Raw genomic sequence first — 12,312 nt, 5'->3', positions numbered from 1 at the left:
TGGTGGTTGTGGTGGTGGTGGTGGTGGTGGTGGTGGTGGTGGTGGTGGTTGTGGTTGTGGTGGTGGTTGTGGTGGTGGTTGGGGTGGTGGTGGTTGTGGTGGTGGTGGTGGTGTGGTGGTGGTTGGGGTGATGGTGGTGGTTGGGGTGGTGGTGGTGGTCGTGGTGGTGGTTGGGGTTGTGGTTGTGGTGGTGGTTGTGGTGGTGGTTGGGGTGGTGGTTGGGGTGGTGGTTGGGGTGGTGGTGGTTGGGGTGGTGGTTGTGGTTGGGGTGGTGGTTGTGGTGGTGGTTGTGGTGGTGGTTGTGGTTGGGGTGGTGGTGGTGGTTGGGGTGGTAGTTGTGGTGGTGGTAGTGGTAGTGGTGGTGGTGGTTGTGGTGGTAGTTGTGGTTGGGGTGGTGGTGGTGGTGGTGGTGGTTGTGGTGGTTGTGGTGGTGGTTGTGGTGGTTGTGGTGGTGGTGGTTGGGGTGGTGGTGGTGGTTGTGGTGGTGGTGGTGGTTGTGGTGGTTGTGGTTGTGGTGGTGGTTGTGGTGGTGTTGGTGGTGGTGGTGGTGGTGGTGGTTGGGGTGGTGGTTGTGGTTGGGGTGGTGATGGTTGGGGTGGTGGTTGGGGTGGTGGTTGTGGTGGTGGTGGTTGGGGTGGTGGTGGTTGGGGTGGTGGTTGTGGTGGTAGTTGTGGTGGTGGTTGGGGTGGTGGTGGTGGTTGGGGTGGTGGTGGTTGGGGTGGTGGTGGTTGGGGTGGTGGTGGTGGTTGGGGTGGTGGTGGTGGTTGGGGTGGTGGTGGTTGTGGTGGTGGTTGTGGTGGTTGTGGTTGTGGTTGTGGTGGTGGTGGTGGTGGTGGTGGTGGTGGTTGTGGTTGTGGTGGTGGTTGTGGTGGTGGTTGGGGTGGTGGTTGTGGTGGTGGTGGTGGTGGTGGTGGTGGTGGTTGGGGTGGTGGTGGTGGTCGTGGTGGTGGTTGGGGTTGTGGTTGTGGTGGTGGTTGTGGTGGTGGTTGGGGTGGTGGTTGGGGTGGTGGTTGGGGTGGTGGTGGTTGGGGTGGTGGTTGTGGTTGGGGTGGTGGTTGTGGTGGTGGTTGTGGTGGTGGTTGTGGTTGGGGTGGTGGTGGTGGTTGGGGTGGTAGTTGTGGTGGTGGTAGTGGTAGTGGTGGTGGTGGTTGTGGTGGTAGTTGTGGTTGGGGTGGTGGTGGTGGTGGTGGTGGTGGTGGTTGTGGTTGGGGTGGTTGTGGTGGTGGTGGTGGTGGTTGTGGTGGTTGTGGTGGTGGTTGTGGTGGTTGTGGTGGTGGTGGTTGGGGTGGTGGTGGTGGTTGTGGTGGTGGTTGTGGTTGTGGTGGTTGTGGTTGTGGTGGTGGTTGTGGTGGTGGTGGTGGTGGTGGTGGTGGTGGTGGTTGTGGTTGTGGTGGTGGTTGTGGTGGTGGTTGGGGTGGTGGTTGTGGTGGTGGTGGTAGTGGTGGTGGTGGTTGGGGTGGTGGTTGGGGTGATGGTGGTGGTTGGGGTGGTGGTGGTGGTCGTGGTGGTGGTTGGGGTTGTGGTTGTGGTGGTGGTTGTGGTGGTGGTTGGGGTGGTGGTTGGGGTGGTGGTTGGGGTGGTGGTGGTTGGGGTGGTGGTTGTGGTTGGGGTGGTGGTTGTGGTGGTGGTTGTGGTGGTGGTTGTGGTTGGGGTGGTGGTGGTGGTTGGGGTGGTAGTTGTGGTGGTGGTAGTGGTAGTGGTGGTTGGGGTAGTGGTGGTGGTTGGGGTGGTGGTGGTTGGGGTGGTGGTTGTGGTTGGGGTGGTGATGGTTGGGGTGGTGGTTGGGGTGGTGGTTGTGGTGGTGGTGGATGGGGTGGTGGTGGTTGGGGTGGTGGTTGTGGTGGTAGTTGTGGTGGTGGTTGGGGTGGTGGTGGTGGTTGGGGTGGTGGTGGTTGGGGTGGTGGTGGTTGGGGTGGTGGTGGTGGTTGGGGTGGTGGTGGTGGTTGGGGTGGTGGTGGTTGTGGTGGTGGTTGTGGTGGTTGTGGTTGTGGTGGTGGTTGTGGTGGTGGTGGTGGTGGTGGTGGTGGTGGTGGTTGTGGTTGTGGTGGTGGTTGTGGTGGTGGTTGGGGTGGTGGTTGTGGTGGTGGTGGTGGTGTGGTGGTGGTTGGGGTGATGGTGGTGGTTGGGGTGGTGGTGGTGGTCGTGGTGGTGGTTGGGGTTGTGGTTGTGGTGGTGGTTGTGGTGGTGGTTGGGGTGGTGGTTGGGGTGGTGGTGGTTGGGGTGGTGGTTGTGGTTGGGGTGGTGGTTGTGGTGGTGGTTGTGGTGGTGGTTGTGGTTGGGGTGGTGGTGGTGGTTGGGGTGGTAGTTGTGGTGGTGGTAGTGGTAGTGGTGGTGGTGGTTGTGGTGGTAGTTGTGGTTGGGGTGGTGGTGGTGGTGGTGGTGGTGGTGGTTGTGGTTGGGGTGGTTGTGGTGGTGGTGGTGGTGGTTGTGGTGGTTGTGGTGGTGGTTGTGGTGGTTGTGGTGGTGGTGGTTGGGGTGGTGGTGGTGGTTGTGGTGGTGGTGGTGGTTGTGGTGGTTGTGGTTGTGGTGGTGGTTGTGGTGGTGGTGGTGGTGGTGGTGGTGGTGGTGGTTGGGGTGGTGGTTGTGGTTGGGGTGGTGATGGTTGGGTTGGTGGTTGGGGTGGTGGTTGTGGTGGTGGTGGTTGGGGTGGTGGTGGTTGGGGTGGTGGTTGTGGTGGTAGTTGTGGTGGTGGTTGGGGTGGTGGTGGTGGTTGGGGTGGTGGTGGTTGGGGTGGTGGTGGTTGGGGTGGTGGTGGTGGTTGGGGTGGTGGTGGTTGTGGTGGTGGTTGTGGTGGTTGTGGTTGTGGTGGTGGTTGTGGTGGTGGTGGTGGTGGTGGTGGTGGTGGTGGTTGTGGTTGTGGTGGTGGTTGTGGTGGTGGTTGGGGTGGTGGTTGTGGTGGTGGTGGTGGTGGTGGTGGTGGTGGTTGGGGTGGTGGTTGGGGTGATGGTGGTGGTTGGGGTGGTGGTGGTGGTCGTGGTGGTGGTTGGGGTTGTGGTTGTGGTGGTGGTTGTGGTGGTGGTTGGGGTGGTGGTTGGGGTGGTGGTTTGGGTGGTGGTGGTTGGGGTGGTGGTTGTGGTTGGGGTGGTGGTTGTGGTGGTGGTTGTGGTGGTGGTTGTGGTTGGGGTGGTGGTGGTGGTTGGGGTGGTAGTTGTGGTGGTGGTAGTGGTAGTGGTGGTGGTGGTTGTGGTGGTAGTTGTGGTTGGGGTGGTGGTGGTGGTGGTGGTGGTGGTGGTTGTGGTTGGGGTGGTTGTGGTGGTGGTGGTGGTGGTTGTGGTGGTTGTGGTGGTGGTTGTGGTGGTTGTGGTGGTGGTGGTTGGGGTGGTGGTGGTGGTTGTGGTGGTGGTTGTGGTTGTGGTGGTTGTGGTTGTGGTGGTGGTTGTGGTGGTGGTGGTGGTGGTGGTGGTGGTTGTGGTTGTGGTGGTGGTTGTGGTGGTGGTTGGGGTGGTGGTTGTGGTGGTGGTGGTGGTGGTGGTGGTGGTTGGGGTGGTGGTTGGGGTGATGGTGGTGGTTGGGGTGGTGGTGGTGGTCGTGGTGGTGGTTGGGGTTGTGGTTGTGGTGGTGGTTGTGGTGGTGGTTGGGGTGGTGGTTGGGGTGGTGGTTGGGGTGGTGGTGGTTGGGGTGGTGGTTGTGGTTGGGGTGGTGGTTGTGGTGGTGGTTGTGGTGGTGGTTGTGGTTGGGGTGGTGGTGGTGGTTGGGGTGGTAGTTGTGGTGGTGGTAGTGGTAGTGGTGGTGGTGGTTGTGGTGGTAGTTGTGGTTGGGGTGGTGGTGGTGGTGGTGGTGGTGGTGGTTGTGGTTGGGGTGGTTGTGGTGGTGGTGGTGGTGGTTGTGGTGGTTGTGGTGGTGGTTGTGGTGGTTGTGGTGGTGGTGGTTGGGGTGGTGGTGGTGGTTGTGGTGGTGGTGGTGGTTGTGGTGGTGGTGGTTGTGGTGGTGGTTGTGGTTGTGGTGGTAGTGGTGGTGGTGGTGGTGGTGGTGGTGGTGGTTGGGGTGGTGGTGGTTGGGGTGGTGGTGGTGGTGGTTGTGGTGGTTGTGGTGGTGGTTGTGGTGGTTGTGGTGGTGGTGGTTGCGGTGGTGGTGGTGGTTGTGGTGGTTGTGGTGGTGGTTGTGGTTGTGGTGGTAGTGGTGGTGGTTGTGGTGGTGGTTGGGGTGGTGGTGGTGGTCGTGGTGGTTGTTGGGGTGGTGGTTGGGGTGATGGTGGTGGTCGTGGTGGTTGTTGGGGTGGTGGTGGTTGGGGTGATGGTGGTGGTGGTGGTGGTGGTGGTTGTGGTGGTTGTGGTGGTTGTGGTGGTCGTTGGGGTTGTGGTTGTGGTGGTGGTGGTTGGGGTGGTGGTGGTGGTCGTGGTGGTGGTGGTTGTGGTGGTGGTTGGGGTGGTGGTGGTGGTCGTGGTGGTTGTTGGGGTTGTGGTTGTGGTGGTGGTTGTGGTGGTTGTTGGGGTGGTGGTTGGGGTGGTGGTTGGGGTGGTGGTGGTTGGGGTGGTGGTTGTGGTTGGGGTGGTGGTTGTGGTGGTGGTTGTGTTTGGGGTGGTGGTTGTGGTGGTGGTTTTGGTGGTGGTGGTTGGGGTGGTGGTTGTGGTGGTGGTGGTTGGGGTAGTGGTGGTGGTTGGGGTGGTGGTGGTGGTTGTGGTGGTTGGGGTGGTGGTGGTGGTCGTGGTGGTGGTGGTGGTGGTTGTGGTGGTTGTTGGGGTGGTGGTTGGGTGGTGGTTGGGGTGATGGTGGTGGTTGGGGTGGTGGTGGTGGTCGTGGTGGTGGTTGGGGTTGTGGTTGTGGTGGTGGTTGTGGTGGTGGTTGGGGTGGTGGTTGGGGTGGTGGTTGGGGTGGTGGTGGTTGGGTTGGTGGTTGTGGTTGGGGTGGTGGTTGTGGTGGTGGTTGTGGTGGTGGTGGTGGTTGGGGTGGTGGTGGTTGGGGTGGTGGTTGGGGTGGTGGTTGTGGTGGTGGTTGGGGTGGTGGTGGTGGTTGGGGTGGTGGTGGTGGTGGTTGTGGTGGTTGTGGTGGTGGTGGTTGGGGTGGTGGTGGTGGTGGTGGTGGTTGGGGTGGTGGTGGTTGGGGTGGTGGTGGTTGGGGTGGTGGTGGTGGTTGTGGTGGTTGTGGTGGTGGTTGTGGTGGTGGTGGTGGTGGTGGTGGTTGTGGTTGTGGTGGTGGTTGTGGTGGTGGTGGTGGTGGTTGTGGTGGTGGTGGTGGTGGTGGTGGTGGTCGTGGTGGTGGTGGTGGTGGTGGTGGTGGTTGTGGTGGTGGTTGTGGTGGTGGTGGTTGGGGTAGTGGTGGTGGTTGGGGTGGTGGTTGTGGTTGGGGTGGTGGTGGTTGGGGTGGTGGTTGGGGTGGTGGTTGTGGTGGTGGTTGGGGTGGTGGTGGTGGTTGGGGTGGTGGTGGTGGTGGTTGTGGTGGTTGTGGTGGTGGTGGTTGGGGTGGTGGTGGTGGTGGTGGTGGTTGGGGTGGTGGTGGTTGGGGTGGTGGTGGTTGGGGTGGTGGTGGTGGTTGTGGTGGTTGTGGTGGTGGTTGTGGTGGTGGTGGTGGTGGTGGTGGTTGTGGTTGTGGTGGTGGTTGTGGTGGTGGTGGTGGTGGTTGTGGTGGTGGTGGTGGTGGTGGTGGTGGTCGTGGTGGTGGTGGTGGTGGTTGTGGTGGTGGTTGTGGTGGTGGTTGGGGTGGTGGTGGTGGTCGTGGTGGTGGTGGTGGTGGTGGTTGTGGTTGTGGTGGTGGTTGTGGTGGTGGTTGGGGTGGTGGTGGTGGTCGTGGTGGTGGTGGTGGTGGTTGTGGTGGTGGTGGTGGTGGTGGTGGTGGTTGTGGTGGTGGTGGTGGTGGTTGTGGTTGTGGTGGTGGTTGTGGTGGTGGTTGGGGTGGTGGTGGTGGTCGTGGTGGTGGTGGTGGTGGTTGTGGTGGTGGTGGTGGTGGTGGTTGGGGTGGTGGTTGGGGTGATGGTGGTGGTTGGGGTGGTGGTGGTGGTCGTGGTGGTGGTTGGGGTTGTGGTTGTGGTGGTGGTTGTGGTGGTGGTTGGGGTGGTGGTTGGGGTGGTGGTTGGGGTGGTGGTGGTTGGGGTGGTGGTTGTGGTTGGGGTGGTGGTTGTGGTGGTGGTTGTGGTGGTGGTTGTGGTGGTGGTTGTGGTGGTGGTTGTGGTGGTGGTGGTTGGGGTGGTGGTTGTGGTGGTAGTGGTTGGGGTAGTGGTGGTGGTTTTGGTGGTGGTGGTTGGGGTGGTGGTTGGGGTGGTGGTTGTGGTGGTGGTGGTTGGGGTGGTGGTGGTTGGGGTGGTGGTTGGGGTGGTGGTTGTGGTGGTGGTTGGGGTGGTGGTGGTTGAGGTGGTGGTTGGGGTGGTGGTTGTGGTGGTGGTGGTTGTGGTGGTGGTTGTGGTGGTGGTGGTGGTGGTTGGGGTGGTGGTGGTGGTGGTGGTGGTGGTTGTGGTGGTTAGGGTGGTGGTGGTGGTGGTGGTGGTTGGGGTGGTGGTTGTTGGGGTGGTGGTTGGGTTGTGGTGGTGGTTGTGGTGGTTGGGGTGGTGGTGGTGGTGGTGGTGGTTGGGGTGGTGGTTGTGGTGGTGGTGGTGGTGGTTGGGGTGGTGGTGGTGGTGGTGGTTGGGGTGTTGGTGGTTGTGGTGGTGGTGGTGGTGGTTGTGGTGGTGGTTGGGGTGGTGGTGTTGGTGGTGGTGTTTGGGGTGGGGGTTGGGGTGGTGGTGGTGGTGGTGGTTGGGGTGGTGGTTGTGGTGGTGGTGGTTGGGGTGGTGGTTGTGGTGGTGGTGGTGGTTGGGGTGGTGGTTGTGGTGGTGGTGGTGGTGGTGGTTGGGGTGGTGGTTGTGGTGGTGGTGGTGGTTGGGGTGGTGGTTGTGGTGGTGGTGGTGGTGGTGGTGGTTGGGGTGGTGGTTGTGGTGGTGGTGGTGGTGGTGGTGGTTGGGGTGGTGGTTGGGGTGGTGGTTGGACATAAAACATTGTAAAAATATCCGGAAAAGATTTCCATATTTCCAACTTTTGGGTGTCAGGGAAAAGTCCAAATAAAAGTTGCCAAAAATATATAGTTACTTTAAGTACTTTACACCACCGTTTTCATAGTTGGTGTGTCACGACTTCCGCCGAAGTCGGGTCCTCTCCTTGTTCGGGCGGCGCTCGGCGGTCGGCGTCGCCGGTCTTCTAGGCAATATCGATCCACTTTTCATTTTCCATTTGTTTTGTCTTGTTTTACTCACACCTGGTTTCAATCCCCTCATTTACTTGTCGTGTATTTTACCCTCTGTTCGCCCCATGTCTTTGTGTGGGATTGTTTATTGTAGTGCTTGTGCACGTTCCCCGTGAGCGCACAACGGGTTATTTTTGTGCCCATTTATCTTATTGTTCTGGTTGCCGTTGGTTTTACTTAATAAATCTCCGGTTATTACCAAGTTCTGCTCTCCTGCGCCTGACTTCTCTGCCGCACATTGCGCACCCCGCTACATGGTGGAAACTCCTCTCATCCACCATCAGTGTGTAGATCCCACCTCAGTGATACACGAGGACCATTTCTGTGCCAGAGCGCTCACAATTTCTGTGCCAGAGCGCTCACCATTTCTGTGCCAGAGCGCTCACCATTTCTGTGCCAGAGCGCTCACCATTTCTGTGCCAGAGCGCTCACCATTTCTTTTTTTTTTCTTTTTCTTTTTTTTCTTTTTTTTTATCCCCTTTTCTCCCCAATTTTCGTGTTATCCAATCGCTAGTAATTACTATCTTGTCTCATCGCTACAACTCCCATACGGGCTCGGGAGAGACGAAGGTCGAAAGTCATGCGTCCTCCGAAGCACAACCCAACCAAGCCGCACTGCTTCTTTAACACAGCGCGCCTCCAACCCGGAAGCCAGCCGCACCAATGTGTCGGAGGAAACACCGTGCACCTGGCCCCCTTGGTTAGCGCGCACTGCGCCCGGCCCGCCACAGGAGTCGCTGGAGCGCGATGAGACAAGGATATCCCTACCGGCCAAACCCTCCCTTACCCGGACGACGCTAGCCCAATTGTGCGTCGGCCCACGGACCTCCCGGTCGCGGCCGGCTGCGACAGAGCCTGGGGGCGAACCCAGAGACTCTGGTGGCGCAGTTAGCACTGCGATGCAGTGCTCTAGACCACTGCGCCACCCGGGAGGCCGCGCTCACCATTTCTATGCCAGAGCGCTCACCATTTCTGTGCCAGAGCGCTCACCATTTCTGTGCCAGAGCGCTCACCATTTCTGTGCCAGAGCACTCACATTTCTGTGCCAGAGCGCTCACCATTTCTGTGCCAGAGCGCTCACCATTTCTGTGCAAGAGCGCTCACCATTTCTGTGCCAGAGCGCTCACCATTTCTGTGCCAGAGCGCTCACCATTTCTGTGCCAGAGCGCTCACATTTCTGTGCCAGAGCGCTCACCATTTCTGTGCCAGAGCGCTCACCATTTCTGTGCCAGAGCGCTCACCATTTCTGTGCCAGAGCGCTCACATTTCTGTGCCAGAGCGCTCACCATTTCTGTGCCAGAGCGCTCACCACACATCAGCTATCAGGTGAAGAGGTGAGGAGTGATTTATGCCAATTAGCAATGAGGGGGATGATTAGGTGTGATGGAATGTGGCCAGGTTGATAATTTAGCCATGTCACCGGGATGAACACAATAAGTGCCATGGGATTTTGAGTGACCACAGAGAGTCAGGACAGCCGTTTTTAACGTTTCCCTCCCGAAAGACGGCACCACACGCAGGGCAATGTCCCCAAATGGAATCAAGTTTAGAAATTATTACGTTTTAGTAAATTATTATACTGTTTCAACATGAATATCAACATATTATACTGTATTTGTTTACGCTTCTAAAAACGTAGTTTACGGGCACCAAAAGCACATATTTCCTGTTCCTGTTCCGTATGGGCACTGTGTGTCTCGGCTGGATAGGCTTCCGCTGTCAAGACCCATAACCCTGTTACTGCTTGGTTGGTATTAAATATCTCCACCAGCACACACTGAAATTGGCACTTTGGGGCACATTATCCCTCACACCTCAGATATTACCATCCCTCACACCTCAGATATTACCATCCCTCACACCTCAGATATTACCATCCCTCACACCTCAGATATTACCATCCCTCACACCTCAGATATTACCATCCCTCACACCTCAGATATTACCATCCCTCACACCTCAGATATTACCATCCCTCACACCTCAGATATTACCATCCCTCACACCTCAGATATTACCATCCCTCACACCTTAGATATTACCATCCCTCACACATCAGATATTACCATCCCTCACACCTCAGATCTCACCATCCCTCACACCTCAGATATTACCATCCCTCACACCTCAGATCTCACCATCCCTCACACCTCAGATATTACCATCCCTCACACCTCAGATATTACCATCCCTCACACCTCAGATATTACCATCCCTCACACCTCAGATCTCACCATCCCTCACACCTCAGATATTACCATCCCTCACACCTCAGATCTCACCATCCCTCACACCTCAGATATTACCATCCCTCACACCTCAGATATTACCATCCCTCACACCTCAGATATTACCATCCCTCACACCTCAGATATTACCATCCCTCACACCTCAGATATTACCATCCCTCACACCTCAGTGCAAACGAGCTCATATAAGACAGGTAAATGGTAGTTTGAAAATAGAAGAGTGTTGGCTTCAACAGGTCGAAAGTGTAAAAGAGCGTGCATTTCCCCATTGAGCTGGTTTAACCACAGCTGAAAAAACTGTCCCTAGTGTAGTCGTATATATATATATGAATTAGAGGGTAGTAATATTGTAATAATTTAGAGTGTAGTAATACTGTATATATATATGGATTAGAGGGTAGTAATACTGTATATATATATATATATATATGAATTAGAGGGTAGTAATACTGTATATATATATATGAATTAGAGGGTAGTAATACTGTATATATATATATGAATTAGAGGGTAGTAATACTGTATATATATATATGAATTAGAGGGTAGTAATACTGTATGAATTAGAGGGTAGTAATACTGTATGAATTAGAGGGTAGTAATACTGTATATATATATATCAATTAGAGGGTAGTAATACTGTATGAATTAGAGGGTAGTAATACTGTATGAATTAGAGGGTAGTAATACTGTATATATATATATCAATTAGAGGGTAGTAATACTGTATGAATTAGAGGGTAGTAATACTGTATGAATTACAGGGTAGTAATACTGTATATATATATATCAATTAGAGGGTAGTAATACTGTATGAATTAGAGGGTAGTAATACTGTATGAATTAGAGGGTAGTAATACTGTATATATATATATCAATTAGAGGGTAGTAATACTGTATGAATTAGAGGGTAGTAATACTGTATGAATTAGAGGGTAGTAATACTGTATGAATTACAGGGTAGTAATACTGTATGAATTAGAGGGTAGTAATACTGTATATATATATATCAATTAGAGGTAGTAATACTGTATGAATTAGAGGGTAGTAATACTGTATGAATTAGAAGGTAGTAATACTGTCTGAATTAGAGGGTAGTAATTCTGTATGAATTAGAAGGTAGTAATACTGTATGACTTAGAGGGTAGTAATACTGTATCAATTAGAGGGTAGTAATACTGTATGAATTAGAGGGTAGTAATACTGTATGAATTACAGGGTAGTAATACTGTATATATATATATCAATTAGAGGGTAGTAATACTGCATGAATTAGAAGGTAGTAATACTGTATGAATTAGAGGGTAGTAATACTGTATGAATTAGAAGGTAGTAATACTGTATGAATTAGAAGGTAGTAATACTGTATGAATTAGAAGGTAGTAATACTGTATGAATTAGAGGGTAGTAATACTGTATGAATTAGAGGGTAGTAATACTGTATGAATTAGAAGGTAGTAATACTGTATGAATTAGAAGGTAGTAATACTGTATGAATTAGAGGGTAGTAATACTGTATGAATTAGAAGGTAGTAATATTGTATGAATTAGAAGGTAGTAATACTGTATGAATTAGAGGGTAGTAATACTGTATGAATTAGAGGGTAGTAATGCTGTCTGAATTAGAGGGTAGTAATACTGTATGAATTAGAGGGTAGTAATACTGTATGAATTAGAGGGTAGTAATACTGTATGAATTAGAGGGTAGTAATACTGTATGAATTAGAGGGTAGTAATACTGTATATATATATATCAATTAGAGGGTAGTAATACTGTATGAATTAGAGGGTAGTAATACTGTATGAATTAGAGGGTAGTAATAATGTATGAATTAGAAGGTAGAAATACTGTATGAATTAGAGGGTAGTAATACTGTATGAATTAGAGGGTAGTAATACTGTATGAATTACAGGGTAGTAATACTGTATGAATTACAGGGTAGTAATACTGTATATATATATATCAATTAGAGGGTAGTAATACTGTATGAATTAGAGGGTAGTAATACTGTATGAATTAGAGGGTAGTAATACTGTATGAATTAGAGGGTAGTAATATTGTATGACTTAGAGGGTAGTAATACTGTATGAATTAGAAGGTAGTAATACTGTATGAATTAGGTAGTAATACTGTATGAATTAGAGGGTAGTAATACTGTATGAATTAGAAGGTAGTAATACTGTATGAATTAGGTAGTAATACTGTATGAATTAGAAGGTAGTAATACTGTATGAATTAGAGGGTAGTAATACTGTGTATATATATATATATATGAATTAGAGGGTAGTAATACTGTATATATATATATATGTGAATTAGAGGGTAGTAATACTGTATGAATTAGAGGGTAGTAATACTGTATGAATTAGAAGGTAGTAATACTGTATGAATTAGAGGGTAGTAATACTGTATGAATTAGAGGGTAGTAATACTGTATGAATTAGAAGGTAGTAATACTGTATGAATTAGAAGGTAGTAATACTGTATGAATTAGAGGGTAGTAATACGGTATGAATTAGAAGGTAGTAATACTGTCTGAATTAGAGGGTAGTAATACTATATGAATTAGAGGGTAGTAATACTGTATGAATTAGAGGGTAGTAATACTGTCTGAATTAGAGGGTAGTAATACTGTATGAATTAGAAGGTAGTAATACTGTATGAATTAGAGGGTAGTAATACTGTATATATATATATGAATTAGAAGGTAGTAATACTGTATGAATTAGAGGGTAGTAATACTGTATGAATTAGAGGTAGTAATACTGTATGAATTAGAGGGTAGTAATACTGTATGAATTAGAAGGTAGTAATACTGTATGAATTAGAAGGTAGTAATACTGTATGAATTAGAAGGTAGTAATACTGTATGAATTAGAGGGTAGTAATACTGTATGAATTAGAAGGTAGTAA

At 52.0% G+C, this 12,312-nt stretch overlaps 1 protein-coding gene across 1 annotated transcript in view; it reads right to left on the bottom strand.

Moving 5' to 3' along the window:
- LOC129816217 (mucin-2-like) overlaps positions 1-6,373 on the bottom strand; it is a gene marked incomplete at both ends in the record, with an annotated part of 8,808 nt that extends 2,435 nt beyond the window's left edge. The window contains 4 exon segments of the mRNA XM_055870451.1: positions 1-93; positions 2,087-2,945; positions 3,468-4,694; positions 4,697-6,373. The exon segment at positions 1-93 is cut by the window's left edge and continues 2,435 nt beyond it. Of these exon segments, the coding sequence (XP_055726426.1) occupies positions 1-93; positions 2,087-2,945; positions 3,468-4,694; positions 4,697-6,373 (3,856 nt within the window).
- Between the last annotated feature and the right edge of the window lie 5,939 nt (positions 6,374-12,312).

This window comes from Salvelinus fontinalis, chromosome 19, assembly GCF_029448725.1.
Source record: "Salvelinus fontinalis isolate EN_2023a chromosome 19, ASM2944872v1, whole genome shotgun sequence".
Classification (NCBI taxonomy): domain Eukaryota; kingdom Metazoa; phylum Chordata; class Actinopteri; order Salmoniformes; family Salmonidae; genus Salvelinus; species Salvelinus fontinalis.
This window is presented reverse-complemented; position numbering and strand designations above follow the sequence as displayed.